This window comes from Gopherus evgoodei, chromosome 17 (genome assembly GCF_007399415.2).
Source record: "Gopherus evgoodei ecotype Sinaloan lineage chromosome 17, rGopEvg1_v1.p, whole genome shotgun sequence".
NCBI lineage: Eukaryota > Metazoa > Chordata > Testudines > Testudinidae > Gopherus > Gopherus evgoodei.
Window position 1 is genome coordinate 9,286,363 of NC_044338.1, and position 24,146 is coordinate 9,310,508.

At 40.1% G+C, this 24,146-nt stretch overlaps 1 protein-coding gene and 1 long non-coding RNA gene across 5 annotated transcripts in view; one reads left to right on the plus strand and one right to left on the minus strand.

Annotated features, from left to right (window-relative positions):
• The window catches only part of NF1 (neurofibromin 1), a 169,411-nt gene that overhangs the window by 75,038 nt on the left and 70,227 nt on the right, over window positions 1-24,146 (minus strand). For 3 of the 4 annotated variants that reach the window (XM_030536886.1, XM_030536884.1, XM_030536885.1), the window contains 5 exons: window positions 21,172-21,330; window positions 19,505-19,602; window positions 19,193-19,339; window positions 18,543-18,689; window positions 17,023-17,133 (listed from right to left, as the gene is read on the minus strand). In XM_030536886.1, the coding sequence (XP_030392746.1) occupies window positions 17,023-17,133; window positions 18,543-18,689; window positions 19,193-19,339; window positions 19,505-19,602; window positions 21,172-21,330 (662 nt within the window). Of the gene's footprint in view, window positions 1-17,022; window positions 17,134-18,542; window positions 18,690-19,192; window positions 19,340-19,502; window positions 19,603-21,171; window positions 21,331-24,146 lie in introns of those variants that run through there. The other variant, XM_030536887.1, reaches the window with a different exon arrangement.
• On the plus strand, window positions 1,634-12,582 carry LOC115636590. The gene is made up of 3 exons (XR_003996998.1): window positions 1,634-1,995; window positions 9,893-10,006; window positions 12,287-12,582. It is a non-coding gene; the product is annotated as an uncharacterized LOC115636590 (long non-coding RNA).

A 24,146-nucleotide genomic window follows, 5' to 3' on the forward strand; every position in this document is an offset into this window, starting at 1 on the left:
TGTCCCTTCTGGAAGTACAACATTTGATACAGTACACCAACAGGGATAGTACAGATCTGGGGGAAAAGGTATCTTATAACTTCTCCTCTCCCCTTACTCTCTCCTTCCATTAGACAAACAGAGAGCTCATAGCGGAGTTTAAGAACATAGCAAGCTAAATAGACAGGCCTTGCACTTAGCCAGGAAGGCAAGTATTCGTTCCCACGTTAAATCAACAGAGTGAGTCAGAACTGAGCACCCCAATACTCTTCTATAAGCCCTCTTGTTTTAAATCTAGGAATTATTAACTCAAGCACCTCAGCTGACCTCAACTGCCATGGCGAGGTCAGGGGTTCTCAGATACCCAGAACCTCAGCCATATATTATTGACTCTCAAAACCAACATCCTACTGAGCGGAGAAAATACTTTTCACTCTTAATTCCATCTCAGTCTTTTGATGATAGTATCCAAAAAGAAATACAACAATCTCTAAAATAGACAGCAGAGGTACATGAGCTGTAGCGAGGCACGAGGGAGCTTCATGTTGCACTTTACTTGCTGCCGCTCAGGGTTTGCTCTCCTGTATGGTGGAAGACTTCAGAGATATGGCTTGGAGTGCAATGCTCCCAGCTATTAAGCAATAAAGGCTGCTGGTCCTGCTGGAGCCCTAGCCAGAGCTGCCAGAGGGAACCAAAGTAGGCATGACCTTAGCAGAATAGTAACATGCTAGGTGTTAGCTAACCAAGGGTAGGCACACTCCTGGCCTGAGAGGATGGAACAAAAACACCCAGAGCTCTCAGGTAACTACAAACAGATGGTATAGGAACCATAAGAGAAGGATGGAATGACAGGATAATAGACAGCATATAAAATGCAACATGCAACTTATTTGTACTAATGGATAAAAGAAGAGTGGAGGGAGGGGCATCTTTGTACTGGCCCAGTGGATAACATTATTATTGTAACATTGGTACCTTATTGTGGGCATACATAGGTTCCTATGAGGCTCTAGCGCTGTGTTTTGTTGACAATGAACCTGGCCGAGTGCTTTCGCCACTGAATTGAGCCTGTGGTCTTTCAGCAGACTTTGACTTTACTCATACAGAATCAAGACGCTGCACTCTCTGCTAGTTCAGCTAACATTGGCGCTCCAAGAGCAGCAGCATAAGCAGTACTAACATCACAGCACTAGCACAAGAATGACAGAGACAAAACTATAAAATCAAAACTTATATTTCTACTTTGCTAAAGCTAAATTAAAAGATCACCAGAGCGCCTACAAATGAAATGAGCATACAAAGTCAAACTGAAATGGAGATTACTAAAGTAAGAGATTGGTAAAAGAAAATATAACCACACACACAAAAAGAGATAATGGGGGTGGTGAGTTATCAAAATTATCTTTGAGTACCAGGCATTAAAAAAGGAACAGCGATCTCAGTGATAGGAGAAGAAAGAAAAGGACAAGTAAACAAGAACTGACATGATAGCCACAAAGTGTTTCAACAGTTGTCACTTTAGATGGTTGATTTAATTAGAGGAACTAGTGGTCATCCCAACCCCCTGTAGGAAGAGAACTTGTGGGCCAGAAGCCAAGAAGGCTCGGTCTCTTACAAGTAGAAAGCCACTCTTGAGGCTGACAGTTCCACAGATCAGTGGAACGGAGCTGTTAATGGGAGGTTGTGATCATGAGGGGTGAGTGGTTCCTCAGAAAACATGAGAGAGTCCCACGTACCGTTTTGAAGAGGTGGCTTAAGGACAGTGGGACCAGAGTTTGCTGTATGACACAGGAACCCAGATGGACGGTTGTCACTTCCCCAAGTTAGTTGTATGCCATGGAAAGTACTGAAGACTAATCTGTTACTAACAAAAGTTTTGGACTGAGACCTCCTAACAACTGAAAAGTATAAGAGGGGAGATGTGGAAAAGAAGACTACGCTAAAAATGATCCTAAATAGCTAGAAGAGCAAGTATGGATTATTAGGAAGAGAATGAGCACTTACTCTGGTGAGGAGGTGAGTACATTGCTCAGAGTTTGGGAGGGATGGGTTAAGCTATTTTACACATTATTTTCCCAGAAAATAAAATTAAGATCAATAAAACTCTACAGGGCAAAGTGATCGTATTTAAAACCATATGCCAAAATGTTTTTTCCTGTTTGATGGATGCTGGACCATGCCATCAACAATTTCACAGACTGAGGAATCTCCTTATCAGCCACCTAGTAATATAATATTTGGATGTTAAAATTTTGAACCTATCAAGAAATGCTAGAAAATCTTCAGCTGAAAAGATGGCATTATTGTGGAAGGAATCTGATTCTGGTTCAGTTAGATAGGAATAACATTGCAATCACTGCATCATAAGACAGCCAATCAGCTTCTAGAAGATGTTACATATCAGTGATGCGATAAGCTTCAGGAAAAAACCTTGTCTTTCCACTGTGTGTCTATTGCTATAGAGAGAAGCCTGTTCGGGGGCTAATTTAGCTACAACGAGTCAGGAAAAAGATCTTGGAGTCATTGTGGACAGTTCTCTGAAGATGTCCACACAGTGTGCAGGGCTCGTCAAAAAAGCAAACAGGATGTTAGGAATCATTAAAAACGGGATAAAGAATAAGACTGAGAAAATATTATTGCCCTTATATAAATTCACGGTACGCCCACATCTTGAATATTGTGTACAGACGTAGTCTCTGCACCTCAAAAAAGATATACTGGCACTAGAAAAGGACAATTAAAATGATTAGGGGTTTGGAGAGGGTCCCATATGTGGAACTCCTTACCTGAGGAGGTTGTGAAGGCTAGGACTATAACAGCGTTTAAGAGAGAACTGGATAAATTCATGGTAGTTAAGTCCATAAATGGCTATTACCCAGGACAGATAAAGAATGGTGTCCCTAGCCTCTGTTGGTCAGAGGATGGAGATGGATGGCAGGAGAGAGATCACTTGATCATTGCCTGTTAGGTTCACTCCCTCTGGGGCACCTGGCATTGGCCACTGTTGGTAGACAGATACTGGGCTAGATGGACCTTCGGTCTGACCCGGTACGGCCATTCTTATGTTCTTATGGTGCAATCCAAGAGACTGGAGGTCTCCACCTGGACCAGAAAGCACAGAATTTTTTGCAAAACTGTTATTCAGGATTGTTATGCTGATGGAACAGAACTATGGAAATAGGAGACGAGGCCTTTCACCTCTAGATCACAGCTTAAATCCAGCACAGCAATGAGGAGTTACTATGCAGTGGGCTACGTATAAACGCATTGGTAATGCCAGTTTAGCTCCCAATGGACAAGTTCACAAAAATGACTTGTTGGCAGTGTCAGCACAGAGGCCAAGAATGTAATGGGAATGGAAACCAAACAATGCCTGTCATTCTTGGAAGTGGACCTTCCAGGTGAGGACTGAGGGACATTGAATGGTTTGTGGGAAAATCTGCTATTTGTACTCCAGTGGTTCTGTGGAGAAATTTAATCTCCAGGGTTGTCAGCCTACTAGCATCTTTTCCAGGACCACTACATTTAAAAAAATCTTAATCTCCTGGTAAAACTTGTGTATGTTTCCCCAATGAACAGTAGAAGAAGAGAGCTGGATATATTAAAACCTGTATTTTGTCTGATTTATTACTTGGATGTTATTAGGAAGTTCTGAAATATGAACATACTGGCTTGCTTATGGGAGAGAATAGTAAGTAGAGTTAAATAATTGTCTTTATTTTTATCTTCTAGAGTTGCCCTAGTTCAATGAGTGCTCAACTACTAGTAAACTCCCAATTAAAAAAATCCTGACTGTAGTAGTTCCTACTCAGCTTTATGAGTTCACCTTTTTCAACTTTTATGTAGGAATATATGAACATTAACGTTTATACACCTGATCTTAGGATCTGTTAGTTAAAAATGTGTTGACTGCCTGACAGGCAAATACTCCCCCCTGTGGGCATGTTATGAAACCCAGTTAATACATTAATTCAGCAGAGCATAGAACAATTACAATAAAACTGTGCAACTATTGCTGTACTACGAATGGCTGTGGGTACACATTACACAAACAGCTCCCTGCAGTTCCTTGGGCTTTTCTTGGCTCATCACTGACTTGTTCAGACTTGATGGTGCTTCAGATTTATGGTAAGTCACAGCTTCAGATTTCTAGCAAAGTCACAGTGGAACACAGGTGGCATAGCTGCAGGACTACATTCACTGCCACCTCAGGGGAGCGGCACATATAAATCACTATGATTCATAATGTTCTATAGCAACTTTCATCCAAAGATTACTATGTGCTTTACAAAAGTGCATGTTATCCCTAATTTTCAGATAGGGAAGCATAAAAGGTTGAATGACTTTCAAGTCAGAAATAAAATCCAGGCCTTCTGACAGTTTCTCACACTATCCACTGGACAACACTTATTTTACAATTCAAATAATTAACTTACTACTCTTCCTGTCATTTGTTCAAGTCAATATGGAAAATATATTTCAAATGGTATTCAGTTTGTTCATTTAGCAGTTAAATCTTAAGACATTCAACATGTAAGGGCACAGGGTGCAATCTTGTGAGGTACTGCAGGCATGCAGTAACGCATTAAAGAAATATCCTCTACTCCTACTCAAGGTAGTGGAATATTTGGAGGACCCCAAAGTGTTCTACACCTTGCAGGACTGAGCCCCACAATGAATATCTATTAGCACACTGAATGACTTGAAGTTTCTCAGTTGCAGTACTCATCAACTCTGTCAAGTTCAACAAATGGAAACCATAGTTATCAAACAAGCAACTAAATTCAAGTGTTTCCTGGTACACCACAATGCAACCTTTTACTCTGACAACAAGCTTGCATGCAGCCCCAGACTGCGACCGTCTCTTTTAACTTCAGATAATATTTGTTCACCTCAAACAAATGCTGAAAAGCAAAAATGGGACTTAATTGCTAAAAGCCAATGATGAAAACAATTCTCTGATACAGTAGCTGATTTTGGTGACAGACTGAATATTTTGGTAGCAGCTCAGCTACTTCACTTATTAAGTTATTTCAGTATTCTTGGATGCATACCAGGAAGTCCAGGTGACCTGCTGATCAATTTGCTCAGCCACTCCTTTTTTGAGATACCTCAAGTCTGACAATATCCCAGTTTTACTACCAGATAAAAAACACAGTACATATGGGAGAGGTATCTCTCCAACAGAAAGTTAACCCAAGAAGCGTTTGTTGAGGATGTCTTACAAATATAGATTTAAACAAGTATTTGGGGTCCCTGGTGAAGTGACATTTTAAAACAACTATTTAACTCAAATTCTCCCCTTCCTCCTCCTCTCTGTAGGGATGCCTGATGGGATTTTTTTCTTTTAAGGAAGTGACACTTTGGGCCTGAACATGCCAATAGTATCCCTTCAGCACCACACCTCTCAAAATGCACATGGAAGAGTGCATCACATACTGATTATTTTCCTTCTAAGTGCCAGCATTCCAATGGAACATTGATGAGTGATGGGCAGCTGTCAGCCAGAAAAGGGTTAAAAAGATTTTAATTGCTGCACTAAGTAAAACCACTAAGTTGCTTAAGTGTCCAATAGCTCCATCTATTCAAAAAAAGTTGAACATTTCAGCATGAAACCTCTCAATGTTTGGTAACAGACTTGAACAGCAATGTACTATGTGCCTAGAAAACCTCTACCATTAAGGCATTTTTAAGCCTGAATGGTTATGCTATTTAGTCTTTCCCCAGAATTATAACATTACTTTTATGAAACGAATTAATTGTAGACACCTTTGCTTCAGTACTTTCAAAGTATACCACAAGATAAAGTGCTGGTAAATGTTATGCATATGTACACATCCCTCCATTATTTCCAGGAATTAAAGAACTCCTCTCTTCAAACGATAAGGCTTTTTCATACATTACTAACGAGGAATACATGTACAATGTGACAAATTTTACAGAAGACATACTGTATACGCTGGAGCTGTTCCTTTGTACAGTTATAGCCCAGACAGCACGAACTATTATCTATCCATGGTATTTGCATGCCCAATTTCCTGCTTGAAGTGGATGAGAAGCTAACTTATGAATTTTATTTTCCTTGACATGAAATGAGGCAGTTTGTGCTGGGGAAAAAAATTGAAGAGAAAGATGTGGCAAACAAACAGCTTTTTATTGTTGGTTGAAATCAGGTGTGTTTAATAAGACATCAGATATATGAACTTAAGACCAGGCCCTGTCCTCTGATGTAAATGGAGGGGGCTGAAACACAATAGCTCTCACATCGAATGAAAAAGGTAAAAGAAGAAATGGAGGAAACTGAATCTGCAACGTTTTTTCCCCCTCTAGCCCTAGTTCCATTCCCTGTAAGCTCCTCTCTCCTGCGAAGTGTTCTTTGGTTGGGGGCGGGGGGAAGTCTATCTGAAATCTTATTCTGCCAAAAGCAAAAAAGGTTAAAAATATCTGGCAGTTCAACGATGAATGAAGAGATCAGTTCTATTAAGCAGCTTTCCTACTATCCCAGTACTGCTTGACTATTTATGAAAATGATATTCCATTTGAACCCCATAACTTCTGGAGTTATATCCTGGGCAATTAGCTACACTCCAAAAATGTTCTCAAAATTGTTTTTATCCACTTCACTGGCCCTCTCTCTTTAGAACTAGGGTAAAATACTCTTCACTGCAGACAAAACATCTCTCTTTTATTGTACCTTATAAATTGGGCTAGATTTATCAGAGTTCTTACAGCTGATCTCTTCAGATGAAGCGTCACACTGAGGCTCCTATGGCCAGTTTTTAAATGCTATACATTCAGGTAAGAATTCCAGAGCATTTTTTGAAAGAAAAAACGATATCCGCAGTCCTACCCAATATTCCCTTTATCACAAGGAGATTCCAGCAACCAAGGTGCATCTGTCACATTTACCTAAACAGCCACTGACACCACCATTCTAAATTACATTATCCAGTGTGCTGCACCTCCCAAATATTTGCCCCCATCAAGCTGTAATAAATCCAAGGACATGTGCTACCAGAAAAGAGGGAAAACAGATGAAAGAAAAAACATTCATTTGTTTTCCTGCATTTTCTCATAGGCCTCCCTCCCATGATCACAGTTACAATGAGAAAGTCCCTTCGTTTTTTCTCTTGTCCCATTCCCAGCCCCATTCTGCACAGACACGACCTCACTGTGTGAACATGCACCACTTAATAAAAACACTTATGTTAAATGTAATTCTCTGCAATGCTTACCTGCTGGTTCTGAAAAATATACTGGGTATAATAATAGCCCTGTACTGTGTCCAGCCTGAGTAATTTGAAACACAAAAGGCAGAACACTACCACAGAACAGAACCAAAAATAATCTACTCCTCTAGCTAGGGTTGCCAAATTTCTAATCCCCCCAAAATGGAACACCCTGGCCCTGCCCCTTCCCCGAGGCCCTGCCCCCCCACTCACTACATTCCCCCTCCCTTGGTGGCCCACTCTCACTCACTTTTACTGGGCTGGGGCAGGAGGTCAGAAATTAGGGGTTCAGGGTGCAGGAGGGGGCTCTGGGATGGGGCTGAGGATGATGAGTTTGGGGTGCAGGAGGAGGCTCCAGGCTGGGGGGTGGAGCAGAGGGGTTCAGGGTGTAAGAGGGGGCTCTGGGATGAGGCAGGGGGGTGAGGCCGGGGATGAGGGGCTTGGGGTGCAGGAGGGGACTTGTTTTGGGATGGGCTCATGGCTGGGGCAGGGAGTTGGGGCTTGGGCTTACCTCTGGCGGCTCCTGGTCAGTGGCACAGCAGGGGGGCTAAGGCAAGCTTCCTGCCTATCCTGGCACCGCAGACCATGCTGCGCCCCAGAAGCAACCAGCAGTCTGGTTCCTAGGTGGAGGTATGGCAGGCAGCTCTGTGCACTGCTCTCGCCCACAGGCACTGCCCCAGCCAATGGGAGTGCAGAACCAGTGCTCGGGTGGGGGGCAGGATGCAGTGCCCTATGTCACCCCACGCACCCCTCAGAAGCTGGACCTGCTGGCTGCTTCTGGGGTGCAGCATGAAGCCAGGACAGGTAAGGACTAGCCTGCCTTAGACCCGTAGCACCGCTGACTGGACTCTTAACAGCCTGATCGATGGCGCTGACCAAAGCCTCTGAGGTCCCTTTTCGACCAGGTGTTCCGGTCGAAAACTGAACACCTGGTCACCCTACCTCTAACCTGGAAGTGTTCCTGCAAACGTTTTCTTTAAATTCTGATTCATTCTGAAGGGAAAAGTATGTTCTAAAGTATATTTGTATAAACTCCAGGGATAAGTCATTTCTGGCAGGGATGAATTGGGTATCACTCAGAGAGGAGAGAAAAAGTAGTGACTCCAGCTCACCCTTCAAAATGGTGCTGGAACTATAATATGGAACCCTAAGAATACATTCCAACACATCACTGACTACTCCTCTTTTCACAGGACAAACATAAGACTTTTTTTTCAAATAGGCACCAAAATTAAGCAGATTTAAGCCTCATATTGGACTGCCAAATTACTAGGTGTTCTGGGAATCACGTATTAACATTTCGGGAATAATTTTGAAGTCTATGGCAGACTCTACCCAAAATGTTGGCTGTTAAAAATATCCTTGAACAAATGGTAACCAGGAGAATCCACCAGCATGACAAATTCATTTCCATGCCTAACTTGTATGCAACGGGCTCTCCCACTGAAAATGCTGCAGTTTGTTTGATGAGACAGTAAGCTATCAAATTCTTGAAACCTTCACTGAATTTAGCACTACATACGTATTTTAATATCTTGTCTTCACACAATGTTTCGCTGATTTAGCTACAAGTAAGTTTAACAAATCTATTTGGTTAAAATGGCTGCAAAACCCTGTATGGACATTCTTAATTCTATTTATTCCTGGTTTATATCAATTTAGCTTAAATCTGCCTAGAATCAAAGTAAGCTAAATCAATATAAATCAGGCATAAACTGAATTAAGAATGTTCACACATGATTTTGCACATTTAACTAAATTAGTTAGGTAACTCATAACTGGAGTTCAAGATCTGTGGTCTCTATCTGTATTCCACTGTGGGTACACCATGCACTCCATATGACCGAGAACCAAGCTTTCTAGCAAGTAGCGTCCATTTGTCTGCTCTCATGAAGTAGCTTTCCTTGAATGTGTACCAAAGTTCCACCTCTTACCCAAAATCAAGGCAATCTGAAGCAGATGGGAAGGAAGGTGGGTAGTGGAATACAAATAGGAACCACACATCTCAAAGAACTCGTGTTAAAAAGGGTAAGTACTTCCCTCTCCTCTTCGAGTGATGGTCCCTATGTGTATTCCACTGTGGGTGGCTGAAAAACAGTAGTCAGAGAAAAGGAGGGTGCGATGATGCAGGCAGTATGGCTGCTTGTAGAACTGCCATCAAAAAGTCGAAGTGGACTTCTAGAGTCTCTGGGCGTCTCTGTGAATATGGAGGAGATGGAGCAGCAATGAGGCCAGTGTTATAATTTCTGCACATGAACCTGAGAGAAACCAGTTCTCTAGACAGAGGAAGAGTGTGGAATCGTCCCATCTATGGTACGCTGCTACTATGGAAAACACTTTTATGAAGACTCTGGGTGCAGTTGCAAGGCTGAATGGGAGTACTCTATATGACTAGTGGTCATGGCCTGCCACAAATCTGAGAAAACTTCTGTGGGAAGGCCGAATATTGATGCAAAAGAAATCATCTTTCATACTGACAGCTGTTAACCACGTCTTTTTCTAAGGATGTTATCATCAATGCCAATGTAACCAGGTGGAATTTTATTTTGCAAGTAAAGTCACAGTCATCACAGGCTGAGGATGGGTCTCAATCCTTCTGGCTTTCTGGGGAATACAAACAATATGGAGTAAAATTCTTTTCCTTGATGTTGAAGGGATACCTGTTCTGTTGTTCCCCACTGTAGGAGGGATTTCATCTCCTGAAGGAGGATCTCCTCATGAAAGTGTCCCTGAAGAGGTACAGAGAAGAGGTTTCTGCAGAGGGTGGGGAGATGAAATCTATGCTGTATTTGGAACTGGTAAGATCCAACACCCTTCTGTCTCTTATTGCCCTCCAGTTGTGGGAAAAATGTGCTACATGTCCATCAAAGTAGATTTCAGGTGAAGGTGACATCAATACTGGTTCGCAACTCTTGTGCATCCCATCAAAAGTATCTTTTGGTTGGGGGAGAGGTTGGATAGCTGTGGTGGGGTGGATGGGGCAATGTATCTCTATTTTTACACCCTCAACCGTTTGGCTTCAGGGTTGGTCAGTGCTTTGTACCTCCCTGGGGGGTCTTGAAGTGTAGCCAAGATTCCTGGCATGTCATTATAGTTGTCGCCACGGATCTCAAAGCAGTATCAACAGAGTCGACTGCAACTTGTAGCAAGGTTCTTGCCACTAATCTGCCTTCATCAATAGGACTTGACATTGTGCCCTATCCTCCTGGGGTAACTTATCTTTGACATCAGAACTTAGAATAATTTAAAAAACAGGAGGGCCAGGAGGGCCTGATAGTTGGGAGATTCTCAACTGAAGGCTGGTGGAAGTAAATCTCTCTTCCCCCTCGAGGTCTAAACGTTTGGACTCTTTGCCAGTGGATGTGGCCCTTGGTTTTGCATCTTTTGTGGCTGCTTGGACGACTAGGGAGTTCAGGTCAGGATGGGAGGGAAAAAAACACCTCTGCTTCCTTAACCAGGACAAAGGGGATAAGCGCTTTCTTAGCTTTACTCTTAGAGGTAGAGGCACAAGTGGCTGGCATGTACTATACCATTCTTGCCAGTTCCAATATGGCATTGACTGGGAATACTAGTCTGCTAGCTCCCATAGGCTGTAGGATATCTAAGAGCTTGTGATGCAAGTCCTGCACCTCCTTTAAGGGGATCTAGAGCTCTTCTACTATTCTCTGAAGTAGCTCCTGGTACTGTAGTGGCCATCGGGTGGAGAAGCTGAGGCTGGAGCAATCATCTCATTAGGTGACGAAGACGAACTACTAGTTGGTACCAGCGGTTCCAGTTAGTCTCTCTCTTCCTCCATAGTTCAGGTAGCTTCAGTTGGTCTCTTGGGAAGAAGGGTGGGTAGGAGTCCCTATGGGATCAATGGACTCTGGGTCTCATGGTCCCCAATAAGGCCAATATGAAGGATCGAAAATAAGTTGTGGTGGTCCCCAAGGCATTGGGTACCATCGATCCTGAGAGTGGGGATCCCCTCCCACTTGAATAGATGAGGCTGGATGCAGGAGACTCTCAAACTTCTGTCTGGACTGAACTCCCTCAGAGGAGGAGGAGATGACTCCACTGAAATGTCTGACTCTCTGGAAAATGAGGTCAGGTCAGGTCCAGTTCCATCAGGTGTGCAAGTCAGTACCAGTGTCAGGAAACCACAGTTAAATGGATTGAATGGGAGATGAGCTTCTCTGTGGTGTTAGATTCTCTTTCATTAGGGTTGATCCCAACAACAGGGACGGACTGCAAGATCAGGAGGATGAAGATATCCCCTGGTGTGGTGTAGGATGCTGGAGACTTAGAAGGCTGTCTCTCTTTGCTATGTGCCACAGGAGTTGGTGTAAAAGAACATTTGGCAGTAGGTGGTTCCTTCTGGGCTTGCCACAGTACCACCAGTGATGGAGCCTCCAATCCCCTGGTTACTGTTAGTACTAATGGCTCATGACCTTGTAGCTCCCTATGCTTTGTTTTAGTTAGTACAGAGGTCACTACTGTAGGAGCCTTCCTCTTCATTGCCTTTTGATCATGGTCATGAGGTTTGGGAGGACCCAAGTCCTTGTGTCCTGGATGCAAAGATTTGCCCAGATTGGACAAGATCTCTTCTCTTAGAAGATCTAGGAGGGGATCAGCACTTGCTTAGGAGAATAGCACTTACTCTTGTATGAAGGCCCAGATGAAGAGTCTTTCGCTCTAGTCATTCTTGCTCTTGTGTCATACATTGAGCTAGGAAGCATGCACTTCAATGTCTCAGGCAAATGTGCAGGGGGGTTTCCTGAATCCAACTGAGGTCTCATGGCACGTTGCATTTGGTACTTCTGAAGCCAGAGTTCTCATATCTGCCATATTCGGTTGGGAAAGGAGCAGTGAATATTACAGGTAGCGGAGATATGAGCTTCTTTAAGGCAGCAGAGGCAGCACTGGTGGCTGAAAAGGAGCAGGGGCAAGAGCGAGAATTCTTAAAGCCCAGGAGCCTGGGTATAATCTAAGTCCCAATGCAAGGAATCAGAAGATTCCCCAGAGTGGAGATTCTAACTAACTACTAACCTATGAAAACTATTAGCAATAACTAACATAAAACTTGCAAATACTTACAGGAAAAAATGTCAGAGAGGATCAGTTCCTGACACTGAAGAATTCCAACTCAGGCCATGTATCGGTAACTGGAATGGTGTCAGTCTGCACCACCCCTTGTATACCTCAGTATGGAACACAAGGAGAACAACTGCAGAGGTGCTGACCAACGGACAATACTTGCTAGAATTCTCCAGTCTCCGCTGCATGCAGTGTATATTAACCCACACGGGAATACACATAGATGTTCTTTTTTTGCATGCTGGTCCCTAACAAAACTGCTGCAACTTTGGGTGTAGACAGGGCCTAAGGATTCTGCTGGAAGAAATGAATGTGAAATAATTGTAAATAAATGGCACATTGTGTTAAGACTTGTAGGCTCATTTCACAATTAGTGCGGTGCTTACTTTATCTCAATTTTCCTTAATTACTTAAAGCTTTTAAAGAAGAGTTGTTTTTCCAGTTATCAGTGTAACCATAATTCTCAGACAAACTTGACTTTCAATTTGACTCCTCCTATTATAGAATTACTCATTAAACAGTAAGGCACTCCAGCAAAGCCACACTACATACAATGAAGCTGCATAGTGTTCCTAAGGAAACTAAAAATTAGTTGCATAAGCTAGAATCTTCAATGGAACAATATCATTTTAATATTAGTTCAATAATATTTGAATAAAAATCAATAAAGCTCAAGAATGGACATGTATTCATATGCCACCCATTTTAAATAACTTGAAATTTAATTTTTGTCTCCATTATGAAATACCTGAAACACCTCAACTATGCTGAACTATTTAATGCAAGTTAGGTACCATAAGAGAATACACTGTTTATTAGTTGCTCATTTTCATAATTGATGTTTACAAGGTTACTCAATAGTCACACTTCGTATACAGCCATTCATACTGCTAGCTGACTTTTCAATTCAGACACTGAAAAGGCTTATTTCAGCTATTCTCTCAGCCAAAATGACGACCGTTCATTAGTCCTCAAAGAGCTAGACGGTGTCTCAAAAAAATCTTTGACAGCAGAAAATTGTGGCACTTCTGCTAAAAGGAGTAAGTGGGGAGGAGACTCAATAGCACTGTTCAACCTGTCCCCTCCAACTCCATGAAAACCCCTTGTATGGTAATGAGAATAGGTGGGCTGAGGGAGGGTGGAGTGATGGGAAGACAATTCTCCACAGCATCATCCCCTTCAAGCCTTGGGTTTTCCCTGCACAAGCTAATGCTGACCTTTTTGTAGCATTTTCTAATGTGGTTTCCCTCTCAGTACTATAGGCCTGACACCAGGAGGAAGATGAGGAGCCTAATTTCACAAGAGGCTCTCTATGCTGCTTAGGCAGCATTCCCTAGCTCTGGTCATGCTAAGAGGATTCCTAAACACGCAACTGGCCTGAAGGATAGCCACTTCAAACTCATTTCTACAAAGATTATACCCATGGTTTATAATTAAGTCCCAAGGCAAGGAATAAGAAGATTCCCCAGAGTGGCGATTCTAACTAACTAGTTGTACCTAAATGGCTTGTGTGAAGTGATTTTAAAATGAGAAATGTAATATAAGTTCAAAGTGTTATTAAAATAATGTTGACTTTTAATTGTGCAGTTGTAACAGGTCACACATTTTCATTTCTTAAGTAGCCGCCCCAATGGATTTCTTGGACTGAAAGAGTCTTCCTAAAACTAAAAAAAAATGAGGAGTCGGGTGGCACCGTAAAGACTAGCAGATTTATTTTGGCATGCATCTGAAGTGGGTTTTTTTACCCACAAAAGCTTATGCCTAAATAAATCTGTTAGTCTTTAAAGTGCCACTGGATTCCTCGTTGTTTTTGTGGATACAGACTAACACGGCTATCCCCTGATACTTCCTAAATCTAGCAGCCTTTTAGTTATGAAAGTAATTTAGTTGCAAGTTTTCAACCATTTAGTACTTAACAGACGTTTTAATAGTATGCAGCATGGATTTTCCCTTAAGTGATGGGGGGATTGTTGTGTTTATCTATCAACTCTAATACTGTACAGTATTCTGGAATGAGGAAAAAGCCTCAACATTTATTTGACTTCCTTCATTGATGTTGGGTATAGTTGTTGTTATGTTTGTTGCTCTGGAAATTAGAGACTCAAATGCAAATACTGGAGCCAACCACTTGTTAGCTGTTATGATGACATCTTCGAGAATTTATATATAAATGCAGAAACCAGTTGTAAATTTAGAGGTTGCGCTCAGAGGGTTCTTCAGAAGCTGTTATCTACTTTCACCATAAGAAACTGAAACTGGAATAAGGTATGGATTATTATCTTGTGGTAAAATTGACTAAACAGCTACAGTAGGTAGGTAGCTTAATGCTGGAATTTTACACTGGTACCTGCAAGTTGAGTGTGAATAATTTTATCTTGGAAACAAAGACAAAAAATACTGTCACAGTACAAGTGTTATAGATTCTGTTTCCTGGTAAAATACTTCATTCTACTTTGCATCACTGCATGTTTAATGCAAGGGAAATTATACAGAGTGTACAGTTAAGAATGATGAAAAATGATAAAACAAAGAAGTAACTAGGGGATATTAACTGATTCAACTGAAAAACAATCTAATAGTTAACATGACAGAACAGCTCTTTTCTTTTAAAAATGTACACTTTGTATTAACAAAGCTCGCGAATGCCAGACAACGTGAAAATACTAACTATGTGAATGTTTAAGACAGAGGGAAGATGCTGCTGAAATTGTCCTGTGTAGTCCTGCCTCTCATGTTTTTAAATGAGGTTCGTTTAGTCACTCCAGCAAATACAGCAGCAGTGATGATCATAACTCCTAGCTTCTCTGCAGCAGAGATGACTGCCAACACTAAACCTATTAATGGAACCAGCGTTCAACCAAACAATGGAACAGTCACTAATAGTGCAGGCACAATGCAGCATGGAGGAGGCTCAGCAGCTACAACCTTAGCTCTCATGACTATTGCATCTTTTACTGTGTCCGTCATTTAGTTGTGAATGTAACTGCTTGCTTAATTGTTACAAAAATAGTGTTCATTACTTCCTAATCACTGGTAGTACAATCAAGTTCTGGAGTCTAAATTCTCTATAAATCACCGTTCTGACTTCAATTAACCTCTATCATTTCAACATGTTCTTCACTATTGTGAGAGTTTTAATATTGTGGATCAGGAGTGGTACTATACTTATGTTTGCTAAATTAATGATCATGTTCGAATAAGTACTTTCAATTTGTAAAGTTATTAAATTTCTCAAAATATCAAAAAGTATCCAAACATTTTATATTAAAAAATGTAGACTACTGTATGACTTTCTACTGTAACAAACTAACAAGCTGATTGTCAAATAGAACTCATATTCCAAATGTATTACAAATATTGGTAAGTTGTGAAAATCAGTCTTATTATATAAAATGTAGCATGGCGATCAAGTGTATTAAAATAAGTATACGTACCCCCCACAAAAGCCAAATTATGTAAATATGACCTTATTTCCTATGTATCTATCCTCATGTGTCCAATGTGCACAATTCTAAGAGTAACCAAAAGTTTTGACCTAATAAATTCAGATAACCATAAAAAGAAGTCATGTTCCCTTTGCAACTGTCTGATTGTTCTCCTGCAAGAGACACTGATATCTCATATCCTTGTATGTTCCACTTGTCATTCATACTATGTTTTTTTGTTTGTCAAGATCAAGACTTCAACTTTATTTGGTTTGCATTTTTGGTGATGTTTAGCTTATAGTGTAATCAACAATAAGTAATACTACTTAGTTATGCATAACTATGTTAAATCATTTCACTAATATTAGTAAAACTGATGTAAAAATTAAAGAGATTACAGTGAAATACTTGCCTTGGTAATCTGAAAAGAATAATCCTGTGTCAGATATATTTCTTGAAACTTTCAACATTAGTGTAGCAAAAATCAATTATTTTAGTGAATTGTTCCAGTATGGTGAAAGACCAAAGTTAAAATATCCACAGTCCTGGGTTCTAATATTAAATAGTTTGCAAAACTTGTAGACTGTTCTTCACTACTTACACCGATTTTCTCCCCATTTCCTTAATCAGACTTCTGCACACATCATACGCACCACCCCAGGTCATACTAAATCCTTTTCTTATAGAAAGAAAGCAACTCAACACGAACGATCATGGATAACATTTTTGAAAGTATCGAAGTGACTTAGAAGCCGAAGTTCCATTTTCAAAAACAACTTATGCATCTGAGAGCATAAGTCTCAGGGACTTTCAATGAGACTTAGGTCTTAAGTGACTAAATCACTACTGAAAATAGGATTTAAGTATTTTTCAAAATTTTATTCCATGACATGTTTTGCCACCTCATTTTGCATTTAAATTCCCAATTTTTCTTCTGAAATAAATTCTGATGAGAAGGAAGTTATTGATATGACTTAACATTAGTACCATCTATATGCCCTGTGGGGGTAATTTAATATTAATTGACCTTGAATTTTTCACTTGCCAAGGTAAATGTAACCCTTTCACAATCAACTTTAAATACATTCCACAGGCATTCAGACACTATGGGATGGGTGCCCATATAATTTATATTGATACATTTCTGATCCAGGAAATTGGAAGGCCACAAGAGTATATTCTCACCTCAAATCTCAGATATATGTGCTTCTCATCAAACAGGAATTTGTGAACATATCGGTCTTACATGCACTTGCTGTTTTTGGTATTACAGTGCTTATAAGACAACAAAGGAAAGAGAAAAGTTTCCTTACCGCCGAGCAATGTAGTAGAAAACAGGATTGCCAGCTTTTGATGTCCCAGCTTGATAGAAAATATTTAATGTTTTCAATGCCTTGAACTCCTCTTTTTCATGTACCTGGTGCCTAGAAATCAGCACAATTATTACTTTACATTGACATCATTTGTTCATAGACTTCTAGGAAAAAACTGCACATTTGCACTTTAATGAAATGTTCAGTTTTTAAATACTGTTAAGCTAATTTTTAAATAACACCACATCTGTTTTCTTAGAGTTTTCCATTTTACTGATGAGCCGACATTTCTGGGGGAAAAAAATCATTCCACATGGAGTTTATTTCTCTATTTTTGAGTGGAAAACTCAAATGTTCTAAGTTTGGTTCTACCTCTCTTCCTCCACTCCCTCTGAAAGACCTCATTAGTAATGAAAGTACTTATGTATATACAGTAACTCCTCGCTTAACATTGTAGTTATGTTCCTGAAAAATTCTAAGTTAAGCAAAACAATGCTAAGCAAATCCAATTTCCACATAAGAATTATTGTTATGTTCCAGGGGAATTTTTTTCACCAAATAAAAGACTATTGTGAAGCTTGGCTGAGGTGGTGGAGTTAGTAGGTGGAAGAGGGTGGGATATTTCCCAGGGAATACCTTACTGCTGAATGACGAACTATCACTCGGATTAACCCTAAAGGGTTAACACATTATTAATGTAGCCTCAAACTTTACAAGGTAGCACCAATAGTGGGAAGAGACACAGCACAGCAGAGACACACACACACTATGTGTGTGTGTGTGTGTGTGTGTGTGAGTGAGAGAGAGAGAGAGCGCGCGAGCAAGAGATGGGGGGGAATAAGGAGAGACAGAAACACCGTGTGCGCGCGTGTGTGTGTGTGTGTGAGTGTGCGCCTCTTAGAGTAGGGTCAGCATACTTAAAGTACATTGCCTTTTTAAGTAGATCAGCAAGTTGAGACAGTAGCTGCTGCCAACAAGCACCCTCCATCCTGAACCCTGTCATATCCCATCCCCACTCTGTGGAGATGGGGTACAGGAGTGCGGGACACCCCGACATTAGTACCCTTCTTCCCTCTACCTCTGCACAGCAAGCAGGAGGCTCCCAGGAGCAGCTCCAATGCAGAGGGCAGGAGCAGCACACGGTAGTGGGGTGAGGGACACCTGAACTGCCCAGCAATTGATAGCCTACTGGGTGACTGCTGCACAGGGAACTTAAGGGAGCTGATAGGAGGCTGCTGGTCCACCCTGGTTCCAAGCCCCCACCAGCTACCTCCAACGGGCTGCTCTTCCTGCAAGCAGTGGCCAAAGCAGGCAGTGGCCAAACAACATTATAAAGGAGCATTGCACAACTTTAAAGAAGTATGTTCTCTAACTGATCGGCAATATAACAACGAAACAAAGTTAACCGGGACTATGTTAAGTGTGGAGTTACTGTACATGCTACATCAAAATTATAAAAAAGACTGATAACGTCAAATTGGAAGAGCTGGCTTTTTTAAAACTTTAAGTAGCTACATTACCTAGTCATAAATTCTTCAAATTTGGAACTGGTGAGATTTAGACTGGACCAGTGTGTGTCTGCCACAGGCTTGTGCTCAGGTGGACCCAGGTAGGCAAGAAGAGTAGCCATTTTGTCGAAAGGTCGCCTTCCAACAGCTTTGTGATCCCTAGAGACAATATATTACTTACAAGAGACAACAAATCCTACTTAACCACTCAACACCACTCCGGATTTTTGTCCAGTAACTTCCCCTTACCATGAATGAGCTGGCTGATCATTCCAATTATTTTTAGGTAAGTAAAGAACGTTAAATTTTATACTGCAGTTTTTAGTTAACAACTATAAGAAATCTGTTCACAGTAGAAAGCATAACTGATGCATAGGTCTCAATATGAATGAGAGATAGGCAAACAAGTAGATTACTGTAAGGGGTTAACAGTAATTTGAAGAACTGCAATGGAAAGTTATGGATACTGCAAACTAATCGTCTCCTCAGACAAAAAAATTCATAAGAGAAGTAGGTTAGTACAATGTTCTTTTAAGTAATAGTTAATGAAAGAAAGTCAACCTGCCCATGCCAATCCCCAGGATATGAATTAACTGATTTGTCATCTTGAACTGTAATTGCATCAACAACTCCCCCTCCCATATACTACTCAAATCTTTTACCTGTTGCTGGAAAGATACTGGCCAATCTTCTCCTGATTGTTCCAAAGTAAACGGTGTAAGGCAAGTACATTGCCATCACTAATGAAGGAGAGACTGTGATTGACAGTGTCACTAGCAGGACAATCAGATGCAATATCAAGAAAAAACCTAAAGGGAGACAGAAAACCAATTGCTCCGATTAGCAAGGAAAAATCAGTCCAGCAGGCTGACAACAGGCCACAGAGCCATGAGAAAGCATTTTTCTGCTTGCTTTCTATATTTTTACATAAGATGTGTGGCAAAAATTCCTCAGGTAAGCTACCAGGGGATTACCTTCGTGCTGCATCAAAGTTGCTTTTTACAAAGTCATTAAAAGGCCGCATATGCTCTTCTTTCGTAAACAAGACATGGTTGGCAATACTTTGAAGTATCTAAACAAAAAAATAGAAAATAGAATTGTTATGGGCACAGAGAAGTTTTACACGTTACACTTAAAGCAGCTGTGCCAATGAAACATCTCTTCCCACTTTGGCAGATTCATCCACTTCCATTTATCTGTAAAAATCCACAGGACACACAAAAAAGGCTGTTGAACAACCCAATTAATTTCAGTTCAGTAGACTGTGCCCACTGCAATCTTTATGCAAATGAATCTTTGCCCAGTTGGCTGGAAGAAAAGGGGTGTTTGCACCTTTAAAGGTTCCTTTTTCCCAGGGTGGTGAGAAGGGGGAAATTTTACTGGAATGGACATAAAGAGCAGGGAGCTGTTGGGGCCAGGTTAGAACAAGCTTACTGCATTGCCTTTCACATAGGCTTCAAGAATGAGGGGGGGATTTATTCCTCTTGCATTCCTCTTCCCCCAAAATCTCAGTACTCGCACAATTACATTGAGTAGTGGTCACTAGTTGAATCAAGTCTACAGGAAGAGTTTTTCAACTACAAAATTCACTTACTAAGTGAGTGCACTTTGAAGTACAGCTATTGCAAACAGCCCAACTTGCTGCGCACTAAGGGTACGTCTACACTACACTTAAAAACCTGTGACTAGCCTGAGCCAGCTGACGCAGACTTGCAGGGCTCAAGCTAAGCAGCAGTTTAACTGCAGTACAGATATTTGGGCTGACTACAGGGCCCATGAGAAAGGCTAGTTTCTATATTTTTACATAAGATGTGTGGCAAAGATTTCTCAGGTAAACTACCAGTAGAATTACTTTTGTGCTGCATCAAAGTTGCTTTTTACAAAGTAATTAAAAAGGCGCAGTCAGCCTATCATGCTTACTGGCTTTTCAACAACCTCCTATGTAGATATATCTAGAGGCATCGGAGGCGTACTCAACATTAAAATATTTACATGACCGTACGGCACACATGTCAAGTTTTCTGATACATGTAGAGTCACTGAAGTTCAAAATCTTCACGAGGCTTTGAAAATTTTTAGAAGTGGGGAACTGAAATTTAACAGGAACAAAGGTTGAGTCGTACTACCTTTTAGACAGCAGTTATCAACATATCCTGCTTAATTTCTTGTGTGTCTTCACTTCTGAGCTATTAAGAATTTTCAATCAGAACTCTGCAGCCCAAAGCTTGAATTTTGAACAACTGTCAAATATTTTGATACAGAATTTTTGAGAATTAAAAAATAGCAACATGGGTACGAGGCCAAACAGCACACAGATCTTTTATATTCAGGTTACTTGGAGACATAAAAATGTTTGTTTTCTATACAAATCTTTCCCCTCAAGAACTAGACCGACACAAAGCCTGCATATTAGAATTATGATGTATACCCAAGCATAGTTCAGAATGTGCAATTCCAATTAGCTGTAAAATTAATAGAAAATGTATGCATTTAAACACTGAAGTCCTGGCTACAGTAAACTTAAAGCTGAGCTAAATTTCCTTATAGTTATTTAAGCAAAGAGTTAAAACCAAATTAAGTCAGCTAGAAAACACAGTAAATCCAAATAAAAATACAGAATCAAGTAAATTCAATCCTTCACCTTTGACATTAACTTCAAGCCCCTTTCAATTCTAGGTGGAGGCTTTTTATCTAAAATCCCTGCCTCATAAGGGGAGACAATTGCAGGATTGATGAACCTTAGGAACATGGCACTTCCAACTGCTCCAATGCTGTTCTGAGGAAACCGCTGGCTGACAACCTAAAAAGTAAAAGTTGAGAATTATAAAGACAGAGTTTGAATTAAAGTAAAAGAGGAAGGAATGCTGAAAAAAGTGTTTAGCTGTAGTCCAATTTTAAGTATTTATCAATCACTCCAGACCACAAATATGACTATTCAGGATTGCTACATTTGAGTGAGATTATGCTGATTTGAGAATATTGTTTAAATCTGGAGTTATAATGTCTTAATAACCTAAAGAAGCATAACAACACCATCATGATAATTAGGTGCAAGAAGAAGAGGGATTTTTAAAGCAGACAGTAAATAATTTTACTGCAAGTTTCATATAACCATCCCTATGTGGGTGAAATTATTTAATAGAGGTTCAAATTGGTACAAATCCAAGAAGTAGTTTAAAAATTACTAGTCACTAAGAAAGTAATAATGTGGACAATTATACCAACATATTCAATTCAGATATATATTATGCCCCGGTCAAAACCATGGGAAGAGAGTTGTTTCTAATTTGTCAGATTTTTAAAATCACTCACAGAAGCCTCTTCACCATTAAAATTTTGCATTATAATGATTCTTGGGTACTTTTAACCTTGGAGAAAAGACTTCATTGGAACCTAAAAGAAAACTTGAAGAGAAATAATCTACCATTACAACAGTTTTGCCAAATGAAATGATATGCTCAGGAACAGATCAGTTATATTGGTAAAGAGGAATTCTGCTATTCAGAGTTTCTTAACTTGTACATGTACCCTTCCCTCTTATCCACTTCAGTGCCCAGCAAAATCATATAAAGATGGGAACAGAATTTGCTGAAAAATTGTAGATTTAGGTACTACTTTTTGGGATCCAACCCAAAATAGTTAGAATATTTTGTAGCATGAACAGAATGAAATATATGGCAAGAGAAACCAAGTCTTCGGGGTTATTACCTAAAGACTCTTTGCATTTAAATAAACAAATAGGCTTATGAACTCACGGGCTGAAAAGAAAAACTTGTTACCGCTTAGAGCACTAAACAGACTGGAAGTTAGCTAGTCTGAAAAATCTTTGGAATGAGGTTTCTGAGAAATGCAGAGATCGGAGGAGAACCTTCTAGACTGCTAAATTGAGTACATGTACTACTTAGATTTCTGAAATACCATCTGAAGAACATCAGTAAGAATTATACTGTGGGATCTTACAAAAATCTCCTGTGGGTGATATGGTGATGGCTACTTCTGTAGATATCGAAGTTCACATCCTTCAAATCTGACAGTTGTTTTTTAAAGCACCTTTCCATAAAACAGCAGGAGGCTAGACACTAAACAAGTTGATTTATTTATCTGATCATCATATATACCAGTATGATTTTTTTTGCTGTACACAGGGCTTTTAATACAATACTAGAGAGTTTCCCAGCTTGATCTACCATCTCAACTTTAAAATGAATGAAAGAGGATAGACAATCCATGAAGAAATTGTACTGATAAGTACGGATTACATGTAAATTACTTGCAGGCTACTGGAATAAACTCACTGCAAAAATCAATGCTGTCAAGGATAAATTACAAATAAATATTCATGACTATATTTTTAGGATTGCTCCTATTTAAGGTCCCAAGAAGCAAACAGGGAATGTGATGACTGGATTCAAGAGCACATTCTTTTCCAAATAGCCTGTGGAACAGTATGTATTGTTCTACAGCTTATTGTTTAGAAGGGAAGTGAAAAGAGAAATGTAGCAATAATGTTATTTTAATACAAATAAAAATATCCCTCTACTGCGACTGTATGTTTCCAGGATTCATGAGGACTTAAATCTGCAATGAATGCAGCTGAAACCACCATGGTGTGACCCCACAGCCTAAATTTTGCAATGAGTTTTTGTAGTATTATGTTCTTTGGTCCTTCCGTTTATTTGTTCTTGGTTTCTGGAACAGGAGAAGACACTGCAGAAAATCCGTTCAGGGTAGTTCAGAGGTCTCATTACCTTTCATCCATGAAATGTTACTGACGCTTAGTCTTAACAAGTATATTGAAGAAATAGGTGGGGAGAAAGCACAAAATAATTGTTAGTGTGGAAAAGGTACCTTCAGAAGGTAATTGACAGCACAGATTGAACAAGATCAGTGTGTGTGTTCTCATTTGCTTGTAGAAGAAGGCTGATAGAGGTCTCTGAGAACACCATGAAGTTCAATAAGCTCACTAGGGAATATTCTAAATAGCTAATGATGAAAAAGCAAGCAATAGCTCAGGGACACCTCTGCCTATAAGAGCTTTAAATGACAATATAAGTGTCTTTAATGAATGAGAAAGATGGGTATCAAGGTTTAGGATACCCAGGGGTGGTAGTGAACTTGCATTATTACAAACAGTTGTGCAGGCTCTCCAGGCCCCAGAATTCATTTTCAAAGGGTAAAAGAACCTAGAAATCTTCAACATGTAAATTTTGCTGATGAAGAGGCGTGATTGATAATGCATGAAAAGTTAACAGATTATAGTTTATTTTAAGTATTTGGGTAATACTTCACACTTTATTTAATTTATATTTAACTAGACTACTTATCGTGTTTAAAACAGTTTTCAGTTATCGAACCACAGCTACTTTTACGAATACCACTAGTACCAAGAACCTTAAAACTTGAGGAACCCCCACCGAGAACGAAGATAGAATAAATGTACATTATGTCAAAATAAATGAATATTATTTTCAGAGGCAGGGCTTTTTAAAAAGTTAATGTAGTCACATGGCAGATTTTTTTTTAGTACCACAATCTATTAAAACATCACAAGTTCTGTACTTAAGTTTAAACTTCAATCAAAACCAGACTACTTTATCAGTAAACGGCAACAAAATT